General features: G+C 36.9%; 1 protein-coding gene across 6 annotated transcripts in view; it reads left to right on the top strand.

Moving 5' to 3' along the window:
* LOC134818504 (uncharacterized) overlaps window positions 1–20,643 on the top strand; it is a 37,139-nt gene that overhangs the window by 15,252 nt on the left and 1,244 nt on the right. For 3 of the 6 annotated variants that reach the window (XM_063828097.1, XM_063828095.1, XM_063828094.1), the window contains exons 11-20: window positions 6,701–6,807; window positions 7,498–7,572; window positions 9,175–9,318; window positions 9,698–9,863; window positions 10,108–10,215; window positions 11,485–11,610; window positions 14,308–14,380; window positions 18,650–18,779; window positions 19,529–19,705; window positions 20,321–20,547. In XM_063828097.1, the coding sequence (XP_063684167.1) occupies window positions 6,701–6,807; window positions 7,498–7,572; window positions 9,175–9,318; window positions 9,698–9,863; window positions 10,108–10,215; window positions 11,485–11,610; window positions 14,308–14,380; window positions 18,650–18,779; window positions 19,529–19,705; window positions 20,321–20,547 (1,333 nt within the window). Of the gene's footprint in view, window positions 1–6,700; window positions 6,808–7,497; window positions 7,573–9,174; window positions 9,319–9,697; window positions 9,864–10,107; window positions 10,225–11,484; window positions 11,611–14,307; window positions 14,381–18,649; window positions 18,780–19,528; window positions 19,706–20,320; window positions 20,548–20,643 lie in introns of all 6 variants that reach the window. The other 3 variants (XM_063828092.1, XM_063828096.1, XM_063828093.1) reach the window with 1 other exon arrangement.

Genomic DNA, 20,643 nt, shown 5'->3' with positions numbered 1-20,643 from the left:
ATAATTATAGATTTATTTATATCTATAGTTATACCTCTATAAGAGGTCAAATTACAGCTAGCCAATAATATTAAACACCCTTGTTGCTATAAGTTAAAGTAAATTATCTACAGTTATCAGACCTATTAAATATAATACTTCTCCCTTATAGAATTATTGTTGTTGTTTAATAATTTGCAGAACAAAGGATTAGCCTGTTAACCTACTGAGGCGTGAACAGATTGTTACTGAATCTAGTTATAGAATTAACTGCAACTAGGTAAAGAACTAGCTGCAGCAAGGGTGAACTGTAGGACTTAAGTCTCATAACTAACTGTACTCTTGTCATATCTCCAGTAGACCTCTGAGAAATCACTTTAAATAATATCGTCATAATATCCTCATTTTATGTTAATTAACACTCGTCATTATGTCACTTTAATATGTTACATGACAGTGTTACATGACAGTGTTAATGATACATATCTGTAAGATTATAATATTATAAGTAGAACTAGAGTGTAAACTGTAGAGTAGAACTAGAACGTAGTGTCTAGTAGATGTCTAAAAACCGTGGTGCAAAAGTCGTCGAATAAATTGTTTATTACTGACTACTGAGTTCCGCAATTTAAATTTATATTCTTTTATAAAATGCTCCAATAAAATGACTAACTAGTCTTCAGAATATACGACTCAATGGTGCCTGACTGCTCAGCTCAGCTCTTACTTGCAGACCACTAAATTGTTAAAATTACAGAAACAAAATTGTTGTAGATTAAGCGTATTTTTACAACGGATTTCTCTGAGAAAAAGTTATCTTCCCCGAAATTAGGTTACCGAAATTCCTGACGTACTAATCATTCTTAATCAAATACCTGAAATTTCCCGGCTGACAATATTTTTCTGCAAAATATTTCTAAATATTTAAAGTTCGCTGCTAATTTTTCCTGCTTTGCAAAAAATCAGGGCCGCCACCAGGTTTTCTCCCTTTGTGCCACAGCTCCAAGAATTAAACATTAATGACTATATTCTATAATATCATACTTATATTTATATTTTATTCTAAATACAATTTAAAATTCTCCATCTCCTATTTTCCGGTTTACGACTTAAACTCCAAGTATTTACAAAGTATATGAAGACAGGTTGTCGGCCAGTACTATTATTATTTTAATATATTACTAGCCGTAAGAAGTCTTTTCAGTCACATGACCGTGATTCTCCAACATAACTGGATGATCCCTCTCACTCCTTCTTCTGGTTGCTTCTCTTGGCTACCTCACTGCTTGTAGAGGGTTGTAGAGCGGATGCGAGATGAAGACCGTGTTTACCTTCACTGTGTTTACAGAATAGAAGACGGGCTGACTGCCAGAGTGCCAGATGCTCATGTCTCTCCAGTGTTCTGTCACTAAAAGAAGCTTCTTTAACCGTTCTTTAGAACAATGGTCCTTGTTTTTGTCACGTGACTGCCATGCTCGACTGTGATTGGAGGAGGAGGCTTAACTCTGTCTCTGATTGGTGGTGTGCAGTACTGGCGACATGAAAACAGATGGGAAAGTGGATCTGATGCGGAAAAGTTGGTTATAATGTCAAAGAAGCGTGGTAAGTTGCAACTGTTACTGTCCACTCTCCCGGCTTCTTATTGGCGAAACGCTCGAAACTGTGAGTCCTGATTGGCCGCTGAGTTTGAAAACTCGTCACTGACTGGAAGATAAAGTGGTGATAACCAGTGAGTGAGAGGCAACACTTATATGCTGGCTCTGAGTGCTAGTGATTGTAACTCCAACTCTTCTGACCCCACTTCAGGTGATCTAACATCGCCCTGCAGTAGACCACTGGAGGGTGGTGAGATTCTAACTATGTACAATTCTAGCAGTAACTCTAATGATTTCCCTGCTAGAAGTCTAAACAGGTGGTGTTAGTCACAAATTAACACCGTGTTTATCAGTCGTGACTAACACCACCTCGTTAGAGTTAGAGCTAGAATTGTAGTTAGAATCTCACCACCCTGTAAAGATGAGTCTGGTTGAAGCTAAGCTGTTATGACTCACCACAATAAGTATAAGAATACTCAAATCTCCCACTTTATAGTCGTGTTTGGTATAGATATTATGAGAACAGTAATATTACAGGACTCCTACAATACAGGACTCCTACAATACAGGACTCCTATAATACAGGACTCCTATAAAACAGGACTCCTATAATACAGGACTCCTATAATACAGGACTCCTATAATACAGGACTCCTATAATATAGGACTCCTATATTGTAGGAGTTTGTGAGAGATACGGTAGATTTAGCTGGAGAGCAACTAGTACCGTGTGAAACCTGCACACTGGTAGTGATACTGTAGTCTAGTGGTAGTGGTAGTGACTGTCTCTCAGTTTACTAGTGTTTCTTCTTGGTCACGTACACTGCGTTCCTGGACCATGAACCGTGTCTAGATATGTGTGTTTAGATATAAGTGGTAGTGTCACTACCACTAGATATTAGTGGAGCATATATACCGTATCTATCCAGATGGTATCTTAGCAACTGCAGATGGTATCTTAGCAACTGCACATGTGTTCTCCTACTTACTAGCGCCCAGCTTAAATTTATCACAAACCCTTAAAACCCCTGCTGTCATATATCAAAATATGATCATGGCTTAAACCAACAATATTAACTATGTCTTCTTAAGTTAACTTTAAACAACGACTTCGTAAAATAATACCCATTAGTTTTTAGATGAACTGTCTGCACTCCGTATCAAGATGTGATAAACGTGTTTACAGAATATGATACAGAGTGTGACACACAGATATAAAGAGATAAAAGAAGAGTTAATTAGACTGAATTGAGACACTACTCCTACCTTAATTACACTTTAAACACAATTAAACAATGTACACAAGTTTGATACAGTTAAACTGAAGAGTTACTCTCATCTTTTAAGTAAAACGTAACGGAGTGGGATGTTTTGAGTGGGAATATACATATTTGTATATTTGGAGACATTGTATATTTGGAGACATTGAAGAGTAGCAAGTAATATTGTAGTAGTAGTACTAAAGATGTCAATCTATTAGCATTTTAAATTAATATTTTAAGAAAACTTTAAATGAAATATTTGAACTTGTAGTATTAGTGTGTAGTACTAGTATTATAGATGCTGAGTGTGTTGGCGCCGGCACGTAACACTGACTAAGCGTCTGGCAGGATCTAACATTTCCCCAGAACTCCACAAGATGTCTGTGTAGGGTTTTACTTACTGGGTCTAGTCGGTTCCTACTCCCGCCAGGGTCCTCTAGAACCTGCTAACTCTGAAGTCAGGTAGAGTGTGGGGTGGACAGTGAAGTAGTCAGTAGAGTGGAGTAGTCAGTGAAGTAGTCAGTGAAGTAGTCAGTAGAGTGAAGTAGAGTGGAGTAGTCAGTGAAGTAGAATGTGAAGTACTGAGTGACCTAGTCGTGTAGTGGACTAGATGTGGGACTTTACAATACGTGACCTACAATACGTGACCTACAATACGTGACCTACAATACGTGGTATGTCTATAGAACTGGAAGTGGTAGGAGCCAGGAACTACCCATAAACCTCGGCATTGTAAGGATATACTGCATGAAGTTAGCCGGTTTCACAGATAATGTGGGCTTTATGGGTTCTCGACACGTACTACTTTATGTTTCGACACAACAAACCCTAAAGTTCCATTCTGTCGAGTGCCCTACCTAGACTCTAGCTCGACTAAAGAACTTGGACTGTCGATCTATGGTACGCTACCTGGACTCTAGTTCGACAAGTACCGAAGTTGTCGAACTAGAGTATGACGTACGTGAATCTTCGGACTATGAGAAAGTGTGAGACATTTCTCAGTGAGAACCAGAACTGTGAATACCAGTAGTTAGTACCATTTGTACTGTGGGGTAGAGTTGCACAAAACACAACACACTGGAACAGGAAATCAATAAACTGTAGCTTATTGCCTAACCAGCTATACCATTACCGCCATTTGGCTCTATTAAACCTACAATAACATAGCTTATTAGTGGCTAAATTACATTTTGTATGTACTGAGACTCACTGCTCCGGGGAACTGAAGTTGGAGAGTCCTGCCTGTTAGAGGGGTTTTCACCACGGGTTTCTAATATCAAAGATAGTGGGATCTCTGATAAGACAACTTACATCCTTGTTCACCCAGCCAGGAGGCCATGTACCTCTCAGTTCACTGAGTAAGGAAGTCGCTGATCCGAATCAATCCCCACAGTTGAAGGGTTTTACAACGAATCAACAATTAAGAGTCACATTCATCCTCAAGGTCACGTACATCCTCAAAGTCATGTACATCCTCAATTCCCTTATCATTCTCTTCTTGTACTTGCGAATAACAGAAGTACAGCTTTTTACAACTCAACTTTTACCACTATACTATCAGGTTCTTTAAAATTTAATCTAACCGGAGATCATTAGAAATAATATCCCCTTTATATTACATACCACCAGATAAACTCTGCTACATTGTCCCACGGTAACGGGGCTACTAGTTATAGTAATCTATCAACACCTATAGAGGGGGTTTAGGGGCCGGGTATAATATGGGACATATAGGGGTATAGGGGGTATAGGAGGGGACTGTTCACAGGACTATTAACGATTACGTAGTCTGGGTTAGTGTCGACTTTGCAGTTTGGACACCAAACCAATTGGTGTGATACAACTCTCCCCTATTTTATAGTCACGTGATCTAACTTGTATATTTTGTTGGTGTACTACTCACCCGATTATTGGATGTCATCACACGTCAAAGCTAAAGGTTCATCACAAGATGCTCTAGTAATTGATAAACAGGCTCTAACAAACCACCCCACATCCATCATCACTTTCACTCTCACTTTCACTCTCACTGGCTAGATATTTTATACATGTACAGATGTTGTAGAATGATGATCACATTGTGGTCAAATCCGACCCTTCTTCAAGAGAACACTCCAGAACAATGAAGTAGCCCTACAGTGAATGTAGTGTCTCTGTTTTGTCGTGTTATAGCGTAGACGTGTTGAGGGAAGGTTTGGTATAGTAGGGTTTACGGAGGGCTGGTTCTAGAGCTGTTGAAAGGTTTCAGTTCAACAACCTTAACCAACCTTATAATATTATGTACTTTTTAAAAACTGCCTGTAATATAAGATATACCTTAACCAAATTGAGATGTAAGGCAAGATATCCTGAGAACAAGATATATCCTGAGAACAAGATATCCTGAGAACACAATATCCTGAGAACAAGATATCCTGAGAACACAATATCCTGAGAACACAATATCCTGATAACAAGATATCCTGAGAAATCAAAATGAAATGAAAATGAAATGAGAACACAATATCTTAATAATAATACGTATCTCTGACCTTTAACTGCACTATCATGAAGTAAAAACTTATTAATTCTGAAGAAGATACTCATCCCGATCATGGCACATGTTTTAAATTCCTTGAGATCTTTCTGGAGAGTTACAATTTGTCCCGGCGAAATATCTCTGATAGCGCTTGAATGGCTGTTTTGTTATTGTCATCTCTTAGCCAGACTGGTGTCCGTTAATATTCCGCTAAGTTTATTTTTAAAATCATTGAAGTGTATCGGCAGACAGGAGTGCGTGTTGAACTGGTCTGTGCTGGGTCTGTACTGGGTCGCACTAGCCTCAGTGCAGCTAGACACATATTTGAGACGCTGCTTCCAGTAAACTTTGAGAAGTAGAATGGAAGAACTCTTGTCAATTTAATTTGGCAGCGACTCAAGTATGTTACCGGCCGTAAAACTGGTAAAAACCCGGATATCGTAGCATTGTTTGCGAATATTTAGTATTTACTAACATTTACTGTGCTGTTTATCGGCTTAATTTAATATCAAGATACTGAGTTATCAATGCCGTCTGAACAAAAGTGGCATGTTGGCACTGGGCCAGAGCCCTAACATCTACCAATGACAAACTCCTAGCCCTCACACGTGACTATTAATTACCAATCCAAGAGCACATTTCAATACATATAATTATCATCTGATCTCTGCCGACGAATGAACACTGAATTGTATCTTCCTTTATAACGAGTTCATTGTCGTATCCCCACAAAGTCAGTTTTACCCAAATATAAGTTTCTCGGTTGTGCTACATGAGCGGTTCTGTCAAATTAATATTAAGTAACCCAGCTCTAGTAAGAAACAAACCTAGTTAATGTAAAGAAGAAGGGTGTACTTCATACTTACTGTTTAGGACTATATCTTTATTCTCTGTAAATACCGTTCAATTAATGTTCTCTCCTATTTTGTGTGTAGCATTGCTGCCACAAATGTTAAATGAAATTTTAAACATATTTAAATACTCAGTAAAGTTCCATAACTCCGATTTAACCCTCTTAATAAACTCTTAGGGGTTGTAAAGAGCACATATTTGATTAATATTGTCCAAAAATAGCAACGTTCCAGAAATAGCTATCCAGATCTTTCAGTAAATGGTGTAAAATCGAGTCAGCGCATTTACAGATTCCTGTGTCAGAATGTTCCAGCCAAAAATAGATTGCCAGAATATTTGTATTATATCCGTTTTATGAATGATCCGCCGTTATTAATATTATTTTAACATCAAATAGGTTATTTCTGCTAAAGAACTAACTAATTATGACTTAACAAATAGAGATGTCCCCCTAAACCCTATAAAAGTATAATTAACCCTGTGTTATTTGTCAGGTGTGAAGAGCAGTATAGGTAAACTACCCACCTACACGGTTACAGAACAAGTATCCTTTACCGACCACCCTTATGAGCTGCCACCTGGCGAGGACGAGGATTCTCAGGTAATTAACTAATTTGTAATTAACTAATTAGTAATTAGCATTATCGGTAATCTTTCTTCGCTCTTAAGAGTGGGTCGATCAGTGTACAACACTATAAATCTATTACATTTATTGAGCTATGTAAGTTGTTGTAACGTTACGTCCTGTCTATGACAAAGGCGTGTTGCCGAAACGTCGACAACTAATTGTTTTGAAACACTGAGTGGAGACTCACTTCGTCACCAACTATCAAACTATAATTAGCATTATCGCTTTTTAATTAACCAATTACCTCATTTATTATCTATCTATGTGATCTATTAATTCTCCTTTCTTTTCCTGGGTTCGGCCGTCTGTATGTCTACCATAATGTTACATAACGAAGATTATGTGCGATATTATTTTAATTTTTGGACTTTTTTACTTGTTGTGCTCTAAATATTATTCCTGGGAACATGACTAGAATGTAATTAAAGAATTTAGTATAACTTTAGCAAGTAATCTCAAGGGAATACTACACACAGTAACTAGCTTGGAGTTTCTCTATCCCGCATTAACACGCTATTATTACTCAAATTTACAACTTGGAAATGTAGCTTTCAACCAGACAGTACTAAGAAATGTATTCAAAATAAAATATATATCTGTGTGACAAAATAAAATATATATCTGTGTGGCACCATTTTAAGAGGCTCACCGTTTTATTTTCAGTTGTCTCCGTTAACTCAGCCTGAAGCTGAGACAGAGTTTGAGAGACTTCTCGAAAAGATGAAGTATATGGGCGAGGTGAGTTCCTTTTAAATACTTTCCTTGTGTTTGACTTTAGATATAATATGCGGATAATATTAACTGCCCCCACAAATATACTCGGGTACCATGAGTAGTTTGGCAGTGTTACTACGTCCGGAGAGCAGCAACATTTCAATATGACACTTTACATAATTACATTGCCAATATTTTAATATGATATTTTGATTAGATCACAGCACATCAGCGGATCATTTAGTTGTCGAACTCAATAAATGACCGCGCATCGCAACTATTTAGCAAGCTGCATTTAACGAATTCTATTGATAAAACTATGTTAGGTTTAAGTTATGTTAAAAATAGAATGTGAGGATTCCACGGAGCGACCTAAAACTTGCTATTTAGCTATTTCTCATCATGATCTTAACAGCATCTTCGTGTGAAGAGTGCACGTGTTCACAATTAGAACATCTAATAGCATAGCTTATCTAATAGCACGCCTAGCTACTAGCTTGGCTTATCTGCACAAGCTCAATTACCGATCACACCCCTCATTAGGGCGTGTTAAATTACCCTTCTCAACACGGTTAATTGTAGTTATAATTGATTGCTTGATTGCAGCTCGGGGAATTATCCGCGTGAAGAATGTGATCATCGTTAAGCTATATTTTATTTTTACAAACTGAAGTTTTAAAAATAAATTGGTCAATTAGTTATTTAATTGACTTCTATCAAGGGAAGTTCATCAGGGGAATTTGAGGTCCCCTGTTCTTGCTGTAGAGCAATCATGTGTAAACTGGCACGTGCCGGATCTGATGTAAGTAAGCACGTGCAAGTTATGCACGTGCACGTGCAAGCGCGCAACTCTGAGTTATATTGATCCTGATTATTGCATGTTAGCCTTTATTTAGACCAGTAATGTAACCCAACAGATAAAGTATAAACATTATACACACCAATGTTTGTGTGGGAATTTGTACTCTTTACTTACGAGAGTTAGTATTATTATGAGATAGTTATGTTATGAGATAGTTATGGTATGACAGTATGACGATAAGACCCACACTGCATCTGACATGATGCAATGTTAAAGCCACAAAAACTCCTGCACGCTTATGAATGCAGTTTTGTTGCAAGTAATAAATAAGTAATTACGCAGACAGGGCCTGTTTAAAAATAGCGCTACTGCCAAGGCTTCTCTGCGAGGTGCTCACTAATTCTCCCTCGCTGTGAATTCTTATAGACAAAGATAATTTTAACTTGCATGATTTAACTATTAAATATATCTAGAAATAGAATGTTTCAAGCGAGGAATTTCAAATTTCAGTTGCAAATTCGCTAAAATATAATAAACTTTTGCACAAATCCGTTGACAACAAAGCAAACAAATAACAAAATTTACGCTGAGCTCCAAATTGTGAATACTTGACAACAAAAGTTTTTAAATTGTCAACATTTTCTTTGAATGATATACCCTTTTGTATGAGACCCGGTCTAAATGAGCGAATTTATTTAATCAGTGACTATCTGAATGAATTGATACTGAATGTTGTCACAGGAGAATATCTTGATCGGAACCCACGTATGAACATAATATTTTTATGTTTAATATCCGTATTAAAATATTTCCTTGTGTTTCAGAGCCAGGTAAAGCAAGTGCTGAGCTCCCCGACCCTGTCTCATAGCTCCAAACCTCTCTCTAACCCACTAACTAACCTCTCCTCTCCTTACCATACCTCCATTGCTATACGCATCAACAAGACTCTTCACGAGTACGCTGAGAACGTGAGTAAATTACTTAAATATGGTAATTATGCGAGTTAATTGTATAATTGTGTAGTGATTATTCTTGTCTATACCCCTATTTGTTAATTACTGAGACAAGCGATCCAGTCATGAGGGTGTTATTATATTAAAGTTGTTATTTCCTGGAAGAAACTGTTTAATTAATCAATTAATTGGCAACATACAATATACATGCTGTCTGTCATTTAATAATTAAACACGCCTAGTGCCTACCACAGTTGCATCCTGCATATTGCATGAATATAAAAAATATCATACCCGATTTTATTTGGAAATATCAAAATAACTTACACTACAACTCTTTACTGCTAATATAATCTATAAATAGCTCAGTTCCTTACAAACCCCATCCCTCCAGCCACGGGACCTGTACAACGCATCACGAACCCTCCTCACCCTGACCAGCGTAGAACTGGTTAACGAACTGTACTGTCAGCTACTGAAACAAACACACAGACAATCTCGTGAACACCTTGCTTACTGGCATGTACTGGCTACTGTCATCCCTTTTATCACTCCTAAAGGTACTGTTACTAGTGTCGTTACTATAGTATATATAACTGTAGTATAGTAACTATAGTGTGTACTGTTTATTGTTTAAGTTAGGTGGAATTGATATAATCATGGATCGTTAAAAGTTATAATTTTGGCAAACTTATTCCTTTAAAATTGTCCCTTAAATCTTGTGATTTCATCACATCCTGGTGTTTTATTAATAAAACCTCCTCTAATAACTAATAAAACCTCCTCTAATAACTTTACTATCAGGTCGGGTGATGTCGTATTTAAAAGCGCACCTGGAGAGGTACTCTGAACAGAAAACTAACGCTGGAAGATTCGCTGGGTACTGTATTAAAGTGCTCAAGAGATGTCTAGGTGGGTTTAGTAAGTAAACTATATTTGGGGTATTTAGTTAAGTAAAATTAATTGTTGTAGCGGGGTATTGTAGTTTCATTGTAACTGTGGGTAACTAACATCTCATTTTAGTGTGGTTAAAATTCCACCAAAAAATAAAAATTACACAGTCTGTTTTTATAATATTGCTTGTGGTCTGAATTAGCTGAAATTCGTGTGGGTTTCTACGTAATTTCGAATTTACTGTCAAAATCAGACGATAACTTAAAAATAGCTTCAAAGCCACATACCAATTGTCCCAATTATGAAACTGTTGATTTAACTCTGATACGTCAATTAATTACCTATTAATTATCTAATGTACTTATGTGAACTGTATACATAAATAGGAACTTCACTACTAGTTAAATTGAAGTAGTTCGAGAGAAACCGGGTAACCGGTGAAACGTATTATATGAATTAAACAGATCAATAATAGCTTAAATTGGAACATATTATATGAATTAAACAGATCAATAATACGCTTAAATTGAAACAGATTATATGAATTAAACAGATCAATGATACGCTTAAATTGAAACAGATTATATGAATTAAACAGATCTATAATAGCTTAAATTGAAACATATTCTATGAATTAAACAGATCAATATTACGCTTAAATTGAAACATATTATATGAATTAAACAGATCTATAATAGCTTAAATTGAAAGATATTCTATGAATTAAACAGATACATAATACCTTAAATTGAAACATATTCTATGAATTAAACAGATCAATAATACGCTTAAATTGAAACATATTATATGAATTAAACAGATCTATAATAGCTTAAATTGAAAGATATTCTATGAATTAAACAGATCAATATTACGCTTAAATTGAAACAGATTATATAAATTAAACAGATCTATAGTAATAGCTTAAATTGAAACATATTATTTGAATTAAACATATCAATAATAGTTTAAATTGAAACAGATTATATGAATTAAACAGATCTATAAGATGCCTAAACATGATAAGTTAAAGTAATAATGAATTATAATGTGCTTAAATTGAACTGTAAAAATGTAAAATCAAAAAACGTACTGCATCAAATTTTAAGCAATCGAAAACTATAGGGTTAATACCCAAACTTTTTACCACGTTGACATTTAGTTTGTTGTGAATGCTGGAAATGTTATGAGAAGAAGTTTTGTTAACACTACATTATTAATATTGTTGTTAATACTGTTGTTAATATTGTTGTTACTACCTCTGGTAACCCCACCCTCCTCCCTCAGCGTTTGGTAAGAGACAGCACCACCCCTGTAGGTTAGAGATAGAAGCTACCTGTGGTAAACCCTACCTCCACAGCAAACCTATGAGTATTCCTATACACTTACCTGGGGGAGACTACCAAGTTACTGGTTAGTTTTACAGTTTACACACAGCCACCAGTTAGTTAGTCTTACAGTTTACACACAGCCACCATTAGTTAGTTTTACAGTTTACACACAGCCACAATTAGTTAGTTTTACAGTTTACACACAGCCACAGTTAGTTAGTTTTACAGTTTACACACAGCCACAATTAGTTAGTTTTACAGTTTACACACAGCCACAATTAGTTAGTTTTACAGTTTACACACAGCCACCATTAGTTAGTTTTACAGTTTACACACAGCCACAATTAGTTAGTTTTACAGTTTACACACAGCCACAATTAGTTAGTTTTACAGTTTACACACAGCCACAATTAGTTAGTTTTACAGTTTACACACAGCCACAATTAGTTAGTTTTACAGTTTACACACAGCCACCATTAGTTAGTTTTACAGTTTACACACAGCCACAATTAGTTAGTTTTACAGTTTACACACAGCCACAATTAGTTAGTTTTACAGTTTACACACAGCCACAATTAGTTAGTTTTACAGTTTACACACAGCCACCATTAGTTAGTTTTACAGTTTACACACAGCCACAATTAGTTAGTTTTACAGTTTACACACAGCCACAATTAGTTAGTTTTACAGTTTACACACAGCCACAGTTAGTTAGTTTTACAGTTTACACACTACACAGCCACAATTAGTTAGTTTTACAGTTTACACACAGCCACAATTAGTTAGTTTTACAGTTTACACACAGCCACAATTAGTTAGTTTTACAGTTTACACACAGCCACAATTAGTTAGTTTTACAGTTTACACACAGCCACCATTAGTTAGTTTTACAGTTTACACACAGCCACAATTAGTTAGTTTTACAGTTTACACACAGCCACAATTAGTTAGTTTTACAGTTTACACACAGCCACAATTAGTTAGTTTTACAGTTTACACACAGCCACAATTAGTTAGTTTAGAATTTACACACTACACAGCCACAATTAGTTAGTTTTACACAGCAAACATTTTATTATTATGATCAATTTGCTACTAATATGGTCAATGTTGTTTTAGATTATTTCTTACTATCTGTTTCACCTCCTAGATACAATAATGTGTCCTGAACGCATACAACAAGGTATTAAACCTTTAAACACGGTCTGATAAACCATTGTTAACGGGATATTTAACGGAATACTTATCCCGCATAATAACATGAGACTACACGTCATAAAGTAGTGTAATTACCACTAGTGACTACACTAGTAGCTACTACGCGTAGTGTTACTGTATGTTACCACACAGAGCTATAACGGTAAACATCTCAATAACATTAAACAACACGTGTGTGTGTGAGAGTGTATAATATTACACCGGAAATACGAGTGTATAGTTCATACGAACATCACAAGTCTAAACTAGTCCGCTGTCACGTGGTACTAGTCCGCTGACACGTGTTTTGAATGTCGACTAATTGCTCATCTGACGGTGAGAGAATCGTCTGTAAAATCATTTCCGGCTTCAAATTCTTAAAATTATCAACGGAAATGTCGGCGATTTGGTAATTATTTGGTAGCACTGGGCGGTGTTTTGCTGGAAGAAAAATGGTAAATAAATTGTGAGCACTACGGACAGAGCTGGATTACACCGTAAATAACAAATAACGGGCTAATCTCAATAAGTTTAAATGTATTTGACCAGTTTTAAAACTAAAATAACTTTTCTCAAGTTATTTTTAGACTCTGCAAATGCTTAAAACATTACAGTTTACACAAAGCTTTAAAACGCACTTGAAGTAAGTCACTCTGAATATAATTAATTTAATAAACCCCACGTGCTACCCCACGTGCTACACCACGTGCTACACCACGTGCTACCCCACGTGCTACCCCACGTGCTACCCCACGTGCTACCCCACGTGCTACACAGAGTATAACCCCTGCCACTTGCCAATGTGTTATGTCATAGTAAAACCCACTTCCGGACGAGTAAATATACCCTGCACAACAAGAGACAGGACTGGGTAAATATACCCTGCACAACAAGAGACAGGACTGGCCGAGTTCTGTTAAATTAATAACAAGTGACAAGTGAGAGTAGAGTCTAGGAGTACCTTGCCCACCTCTGACTCTACAACTCAGGGAGCAGGGTGGGCCGACAAAAGGGGCAGTGTTTAGTGCTCTCCTTGATGAGATACACAGTTGTGACTGATTCAGGGAACTGTAGTTCTCACATCTCTCCTCATGTGGAAGTTTCTAACCTTCTAAATACATTAAAATACGAGATCGGGAACTTCACACCATTACCTGACTCTGTGAGATGTTAGAGTGTAATATCATACCTAAAATTGGGATTAGCAGTTTTTAAATAGTGAGTTCCCGGAGGATACAAATTGTAGTCTGTAATTTGAAAGTGCGCAAAGTTACAGCTGCAATAATGCTAATGTTTAATATGTAATATTAATCGTAATAATCGTAATAATAGTAGTAATAATCATGCCATCTGTGTAATGTTAAGTTCGTTAAACGTAGCTTATCAGGCCTGTAATAATCACACTGCTGGAACACAATATTAAGGTTACGTAATGGTACTGTAGACACTAGCTCTATAACTTTAATCCTAATATATAACTCTCACAATCTCTTTTACAAATATTAAACTTGTTTAAGCAGCTCAAATAGCTTTATAATCAATGTTTGAATTTTCTAAATTTCTAATTATCAATTCCTCTTAGGTTTTGATACAGTTAGCAGCGTAGCAGAAGTGATAAGGGACGTAGAGTCTCAGCTTGGTCTCCGAAGTTGCAGGTCAGATATTTACACGATTACTTCAATATTAGATTATGTCTGCATAATATCTTCTTTTAAAGCTTTTAAATACAAGCTTTATCATGATCTGGGAATTAATATTATTTCTAATTAAAATTTAATTTATTTTCACAGAAATTCACGAAAGATCACGCATTACTCACTAGAATTTTCACCATTTGCATTACTCACTTCTGCTCATCTCCTATCATTTGCCATGTTCGTAATGTTTCCCGCCTTTTTGTCCGCCCCTCCCCCTTATTGCTAACGTCATCTTAACATATTATGGAGCTGTAGAGTATGATGAGGGTTTTGTAATACTCATAAATATCTTATTATCAATATTCCGTGAGGGACAGAGCATAAGTAAGTTACTTATCGCTCTATAGAAATATCCTAAAAATTATCGATAAGAAATGGAAATTGTTTTAACCCAGACAGTCTACACGGGAAATTGTCTGAGACAGGATCTACTCACCCTCAATATTATGGGTCTCAATAAATCAATATGGTCCTCAATATGGGTCCTATTATTATGGGTCTCAGGTTTCTTATTCTTCGGTTTCCTGGTGAAAGTCTGAACCTTGAGTCGGTGTTAAATAAATGCTAGGTTTTGATTGATCGGGGAATGCTGAGTAAGATAGATTGGGTGGTGAAGAAGAGCCCAGTGTCTGGGCCCAATCAGGTTCCAGACACTGAGTTCTCGTTCGCCATGGGTCTCAGTGATTGGCTAATTTGTATCACGTGCACGGCGAATCATGTCCATGCGAGTAGGCTACTACTCACGTTTACACACTGTATGATGATGCTGAATGCTCTGTAAAAGAAGAGCAGTAATTGGTTATCTATTTGCTATTGGTTATTTAGTACTCAGCCAAGCCTCCTGAAGTCCACTGAAACTGGAGTAGGGATGTATTAATTGTATGCCCAATTAAAAGAAGTAAACCAAGCTTCTTTTCCTAATTTATCACGAAATATGATCTGTCTGGTCATGGTGGCGCCCGTCAACAAAGATTGCGCTCCTCCACAATACTCCCCCTAAGATAACTGATTCCGGAGTACCCTAACTCCGGGGCAACTTGATGACGTCATCACAGCACGCTCCGGGCAGTAACTTGATGACGTCATCACAGCATGCTCCGGAACATGCCCTAAAGTAAAGTATAATTAGAATTACAGGAGGCTAATCTCATAAAACCCGCACGTGGGCTTTATAACTAGATTAAGTAATTATAGGGTTTATCACATGGGTAACGCTGAGTAACAATGGGTAAAGTTGGCTAAGTGTAAAGTGGGGTTTTCTTGGAGGAACCTGACGTTACAACACTAATATAAGGATATCATGACGTAGTGTGTAAAACGGTAAAAACTTGTAATTCACTGCGATTATCTTCTAACAAAATAGATTAGTTTACATAGCGTGATGAAGGAGGATGTAAATGTTACTGGTATGTGATTAATGTAGTGACTTTGGTGTGTAATGTCACACAAAAAGAGAGTGTGTGGGGGTTGTTAGCAAGCATTAATATTATTAATGTTATATTACCCAATATGTTGTTACTCTCTGTTCGTGATATAGTGGCATGTAATCTAACTTGTGTAGTGTTATCTAATTTGTAGTTCCCATTTGAAAATGTAGAATACTGCAACTGGTTCTGAGCTGTTATATTTTTAATAGATATCACCATCTTATATATTATCAGTAACCAATATTTCTTTAACTTACATAAAACGCCTGCTCGATCCTTCCCATGACCATCAATACATTACTCTCCAAAGTCGCAGTCTGCAATATTGACTACTCTTAACTATAAATAAAATAACAGATCTGCTAAGATACAGAACACACCTGCTGTATTCTACTGTAAACAGCTGAAACTAGACCTGCACTGTTATTCCACTGTGTGTAACAGCAGCTGAAACAATGTCACGTGATAACAGCTGAAACAATGTCACGTGATAGCAGCTGAAACAATGTCACGTGATAGCAGCTGAAACAATGTCACGTGATAGCAGCTGAAACAATGTCACGTGATAGCAGCTGAAACAATGTCACGTGATAGCAGCTGAAACAATGTCACGTGATAGCAGCTGAAACCAGCTGGAAACTAGACTCTGGACACTAACTCACAATACAGACAGTGGGGGAGTGCTGAATGTTACAGAATATAAACCCTGGTTTGACATGACACACTACATAATATATACTCTACTTGACTCTCACGTAGTTTACTATATTGACTCTATAACCAGACCTGTAAAAGCGGAGAGCCGACAAAGCACCCCATTCATTTTAAAATAGCCCAATAATGACATATTCTATTAAACTATGATTTAGTTCTGCTACGAGGCTGGTACAGAGATCAGAGTATATTTATCCGACCTGGTCTACTAAGTGAAACTATGGAACCCACCAAGTGTAACTATAGTAACCGTGCTTATGAGCTAATGACGGTTGTTACTAATGTTATTATACTATTGACTACTTTAGTAATTGGTGTGTTCGCCACTCCCTGCAGCCAACAAAACATCTCCAGTTTACTTTACACATAGTGTAGATATAAAGTATAGTATTAATTAGCATTCTATAAAGTATAACTTGAATTCTGTAAAGTATAATTTTAAATAGCATTCTTATCATTAGCATGACATTAAATTACTTGTCAATTAAGATGTCAAGATTTATTGGGGTGATGTACAGGATTAAACATAAATTGCCAATGAAGGCCCGTTTACAGATTTTCCAAAGTTTTGTTCAGTCCCATTTAAACTTCTGCTCACTTGTCTGGAAATTTGCTTCAAAATCTCTTATAGAATCTCTTTTTGCTAAACAAAAACAAGGTATGAGGGCAGTTATGGCCGGAAATGTGAACTACTACTACAAGGACGGAAAACTGCCAGAGCACACAAAACTAGCATTTAAAGAACACGAGGTCTTAACCGTTCAAGGGGTTATCGTTAAAAACGCACTTATTTTACTGCACAAAGTTCGAAATATGTCTAGTTTGTTACCTAAATCGATTTCAGAACTTTTCCCTCCTAACACACCCAAACAAGGAACGACACACGAACAAAACTTAGACTGGTTATCAATTTACTCACAGACTGACCTGAGATCTAGCATCTTTTATAAAGGCCCAATGCTCGCTATTTCAGAGCATAACACTCGCATTACATGCCCATCCAGTATATTTTCTATCAACATATATAAGAATTCGTCAAAAAAAGTACTACTAGACTTGCAAAGTGCTGGCTGCAACGACGAATGGCCACCATTTTTACTCCACAACCTACCTGGATTACGTAAATCACAAAGAACATAGTCAATAATCACTCAAAACCAAACTCATACAGCTCAAATTAAACAATCTGAATCAGGACAACATTTCAAACCACCTGCCATTCTAACAGCACATTCCTTATTTCACTGCCACATAGCGCATATCTACACTGATAACACACCTAATTGCGGTGAGGCAGCATCATAAAGTTACCAATATCAAATATGTTTGCAGATCAGGGCCAGTCGACTCGACCAATAAAATTTTAATCGAATAGTTTTAATAGATAACATCACAATTATAATCTGCGTGCCCCTCGGGGATGAATATTTAACTTATTTCAATTATATATTACTTTTGAGTAAACATTGGCTGGTACTACGGACCAGTCCCCCAATCAATCACTTTATTAAATAACTTAATAAACATGTCTCATATTATCATAACGTTAAAATTTAACACGCTCCTTGATTTATAGTTCCAAACTTTGTTATTTTCCACCGGTTTAAATCCACATTTTATACAGGCTACAATCTGACAACTTATTTTGGGGAACCGGATATTTAAACAAACGTGAATTGTAAATGAATAACCCACGAACCTTTCAACCAATCCATTACGGGGCTATTTCTGGCATCTTGCCCTATTCTAAATAATAGCATATATAATTAGAATACCTTGGTGATCCGTATGTGAGACTGTAACTGTTACCATTCCTCCACCACCTGCCCACTATTAGCGCACACAATTAGAACTTACATTTACACAGAGTCCAGTCTCTACAGCTGCTGGTATCATCTTAACATACCAAATTAACTCATATTGTTCTAGAAAACATAGCAAATCAGTTCACATTATTCTAGCGTTGAGGTTCTAAATTAACTTAAGTTTTCTTGGAAACATTACAGCCGGTTCTGGAAAATCTAAAATATCCCAAATATCCAGCTGTGCTCCATATGTTGGTTATTTAAACACTATTTCCTCTCAGATGGAGTGGTTACACGCTATTTATGGACGATCCTATAAACCCAGGAGTCAAGGTCCCTATAAACCACTCCTCCAAGATATGTGACGTTATTGCTAAGTGGGAGGGAAATGTTAAACCTAACAACAACCAGGTAATTAATTAAACTTAATTTATTAAATATCATAGTTACCAGATAGTTGTTATATTCCTTTTTAGTGTTACCTGGTAACAACTAGACCCATAGTAACCAGTGTATTTAAATGTAGTAACCAGCCTCCTGGAGCTTGTGGGAATTGTCCTAGCTTTAAAGCAGTGTACTGCACACGCTGCCTGCTGGTTTGTGAGTGGTGGATTGTAAGATGTATAATTTAGGGTTCAGACCCCTGGTAATAGGCGTCCTGCCCTATTTTGACTATTCATAGCTTGGTCATAACAATGCACCTACCATCCTCTTTACTAATTGTTATCTAGCACAATAAAATAACACTGAACTAGCACCCTCCGCCACAATAACACTGAACGGTGTGAAGCACCAGAGGGCACTTCTTTAATAACTCCTCCTCCTCCAGATCTTGAGCCCCACACTAGGCCCCACATTCCACACATAATTGCAGCATATTACAGAGGGAGGGAAGGGAGGAGGAGGGGGGGGGGGCTGGCACCGTTTACTTGGCACAGTTCAGTGTCGTTAGTCTGGATATAGTGGCGGTTATCATAGCTAACAGTGCTTTGTAATGAAACTATTGTAGTCCAAATGTCTCGTCCTTTACCTGGCAGTGGTTCAGATGAATGATCTGCAGTACACATGATGTTAGAATATGTTAACAAATCAGCGCGCTCGATGCTAAATAAAAAACATAAGAAATCTCTTAAAATTGTAGCTAATCCGATATATTTCAGATACCACAAGTGATCGGTCTGACATATCAGAAGTTTCTGCACCTGACTGCTCAGCACGACTGTGTTTCTCAAGTAGAGTACAAATTGTCAGCACTGCATCTCCATACTCAAGCTATGCAGGGGGTGCATGGTATGGAAATGGAGCTTGCTACTTGCCTCGGTGCTGTAATGGCGCAGGTATGTTATTAACGTGATTTAATGAAGATTCATTTTTACTAGGTTTTAGAATTTACGATAATATGTCCTTGGAGTTTGATCACAATTCATTGCTCTACTGATTAAAGTGACCGCTCCTAGTATATAATTTTTTGAAGCCTGTACATTTTACTCTGACGTTTATTCTTGCATCGACTTCCGTATTGAAACTACAAGATGTTAAAGTTATTGTGATTACATCACTGTGGGCCCACATAACTTTGTTTTTCTGTCTGCAACAATGCTGGCGGCCTCATGAAATCTTGCATTAATACGTATCGCTTGGGGTATTGAAATACTCGGCGTTACCATCCAGTTAGTCTCGCAGCCAATTCTGAAATGTCTGAGCGACCACTGCATTCGGCATAACCAATAACGTCAACATGAATTTAAACTGGTAATACCGCAAAACTGGTTATACCGCAAAATCTTTGTTCTTACTGGAACGCGCGAACATTATTTCTATGCTTAAATTTTCATTTATAGCACGATAATGTGCCATGCGGCGCAGTACGCGCATCGACGTTTTTCTGATATCGAGGTGTCTCGGCATTGATTGAATTAAATCTAATTTATTAACTCATTCGATGATTTCAGGCTATAGAAGGAAACTGTCCTGAGTTTTCGCCGACGAAACCCAACAACGATACCGTCAACCAACTTTCTGATTTTATTGAGAAGTACATTCCTCCGAACATAACTGACAGATGTAAAGATCCCAATTCGAAACTTCGACTGGTCAAAGATTTCGCCGAGATTTGGTCCAAATTCAAAGATGTCTCCAACCAATTTCTGTTTCAGAAATATTACTCTGCTGTAGAACGGTAGGTTGTTATCTAAGGCTAGGCTTAAGAATATATTAATACCTGCCGCGAATAATTAAACAACATGTTCTTGATTCTCTTTTTAACCTTTTGTTG

The sequence above is a fragment of the Bolinopsis microptera genome, chromosome 7 (genome assembly GCF_026151205.1).
Source record: "Bolinopsis microptera isolate Bmic1 chromosome 7, MBARI_Bmic_1.0, whole genome shotgun sequence".
Taxonomy (NCBI): domain Eukaryota; kingdom Metazoa; phylum Ctenophora; class Tentaculata; order Lobata; family Bolinopsidae; genus Bolinopsis; species Bolinopsis microptera.
Note: the sequence above shows the minus strand (reverse complement) of the source record. Positions and strands in the feature narration are given on the sequence as shown.